The sequence below is a fragment of the Mastomys coucha genome, unplaced genomic scaffold, assembly GCF_008632895.1.
Source record: "Mastomys coucha isolate ucsf_1 unplaced genomic scaffold, UCSF_Mcou_1 pScaffold5, whole genome shotgun sequence".
Taxonomy (NCBI): domain Eukaryota; kingdom Metazoa; phylum Chordata; class Mammalia; order Rodentia; family Muridae; genus Mastomys; species Mastomys coucha.
Window position 1 is genome coordinate 75,803,317 of NW_022196911.1, and position 1,783 is coordinate 75,805,099.

Consider the following 1,783-nt stretch of genomic DNA (forward strand, 5'->3'; position numbering starts at 1 on the left):
AAAAAAAAAAAAAAAAAAAAAAATTAATTTAGGGAACTAGCTTGTAGAGGCCATTTTGTATATACTGGTATGGACATATGTGTATCTGTGTGTTCCTGTGCATATTGCACAGCATGCAAGTGAAGTCAGGGGACAACTTTTGAGAATCAATTTTCTCTTTTCAACATATGAATCCCTGGGATCAAACTCATCAAGCTTGGTGGCAAGTGCTTTTACCTACTAAGCTGTTGTGAGCTTTGAATGATTTATCAACAGCCAAGATATAATGGCTAATTAGGACATGGTTTCTAATTAAAATATAGTAATTCAGATATACAGATTTAAAGAATACATGTAAAGCTGGGCAGTGGTGGGTACACACCTTTAATCCCAGTATTTCTGAGTTTGAGGTCAGCCTGGTCTACAGAATAAGTTCCAGGACAGCCAGAACTACAGAGAAACCCTTTCTCGGGGGAAGAAAAAAAAAAGAATATATGTAAAAAGTATATTCACACACATATATATTTATATAAAAGATTTAAAAAAAAAAAAAGAACAGAATTCTGGGGAATACCAAATATAAGGAAACTACACAAATATTTGTTTCATTACTTTTTACTTTGTTTTGATACATAGTAGTATGTAGTCCTGGCTGGTTTGGAACTCACAATATAGGTCAGGCTGGTCTCAAAATCAGAGATACACCGGTGTTACTTTCTGAGTGCTGAGATGAAAAGTGTGTACCTCATCCGGGCAGTGGTGACACAGGTCTTTAATCCCAGCACTTGGGAGGCAGAGGCAGGTGGATTTCTGAGTTAGAGGCCAGCCTGGTCTACAGAGTGAGTTCCAGGACAGCCAGGGCTACAGAGAGAAACCCTGTCTGGAAACAAACAAACAAACAAAAAAAAAAGGTGTGCACCTCCACGACAGGCCTATACTTTAGAAATCTTAAACAACTGAAGATGCTGAAGATGCACTATTATCTTCTGGCTTTTTGAAGCAATAAGAATGGGAGAAATCTTCAATTCATTAAGTGTTACATGTACTTGCTATACAGAGAAACTCTGTCTCGGAAAAAACAGCTCTTTATTTGATACTAGAAGAACTACCTTGGTCTACATTTTCTGTGATTTTAATTTTGTTTGTTTATTTATTGATGGTAGGTAGGTAGGTAGATAGATAGATTGACTGATTGATAGATAGCAGGGGGAATTTTGTTTGGAAAGAGAAAAATATATTAGTTAAAAAGAAAGAATCATAAAAGTTCCCAGTGGCATGCCCATCATGTTGAAACCACGTCTGCAATTTGGCACATACCTTACACCATCGCACTATGATGCCTCCAGGTTTCTCTATTAATTCTTCAATCTGTACTGGCGGGCGGGAGGCTACTGTTCCATGCTTAAAAATGTGGTCTTTCACTATGTTAAGAATGGAATCGTCCAACTGAGCCGACAAACAGGGTACATCAACTAGCAAAGGCACTTCTGGTAAGCTGAGGAAACAAAGTTCAAGTGTTTCAAACATGCTTAACACAGAGATGGAAATGCAAGGACTACTTCAGACTGGTCACGTGCTAGAAGAACACTGAAGGCCTCAGCAAGTACATAGGAAGCTGAAGCCCTTGTTGTGAGAGGCTTTCATCTCCATATTACAGAAAGATTCTCTTCCCCAATCACTATAAGCAAGACAAAAAGCTGGAATCTCTGTGGTAGCACATGCTTACAATGCCAGCACTCCAGAGCCTGAGACACGAGAATCACAGGCCAGAGGTTAGCCTGAGCTATATACACATTGAGATCCC

At 38.9% G+C, this 1,783-nt stretch overlaps 1 protein-coding gene across 1 annotated transcript in view; it reads right to left on the reverse strand.

Annotated features, from left to right (window-relative positions):
* Crlf3 (cytokine receptor like factor 3) overlaps window positions 1–1,783 on the reverse strand; it is a 36,186-nt gene that overhangs the window by 15,425 nt on the left and 18,978 nt on the right. The window contains exon 4 of the mRNA XM_031354049.1: window positions 1,297–1,474. Within this exon, the coding sequence (XP_031209909.1) occupies window positions 1,297–1,474 (178 nt within the window). The remainder of the gene's footprint in view (window positions 1–1,296; window positions 1,475–1,783) is intronic.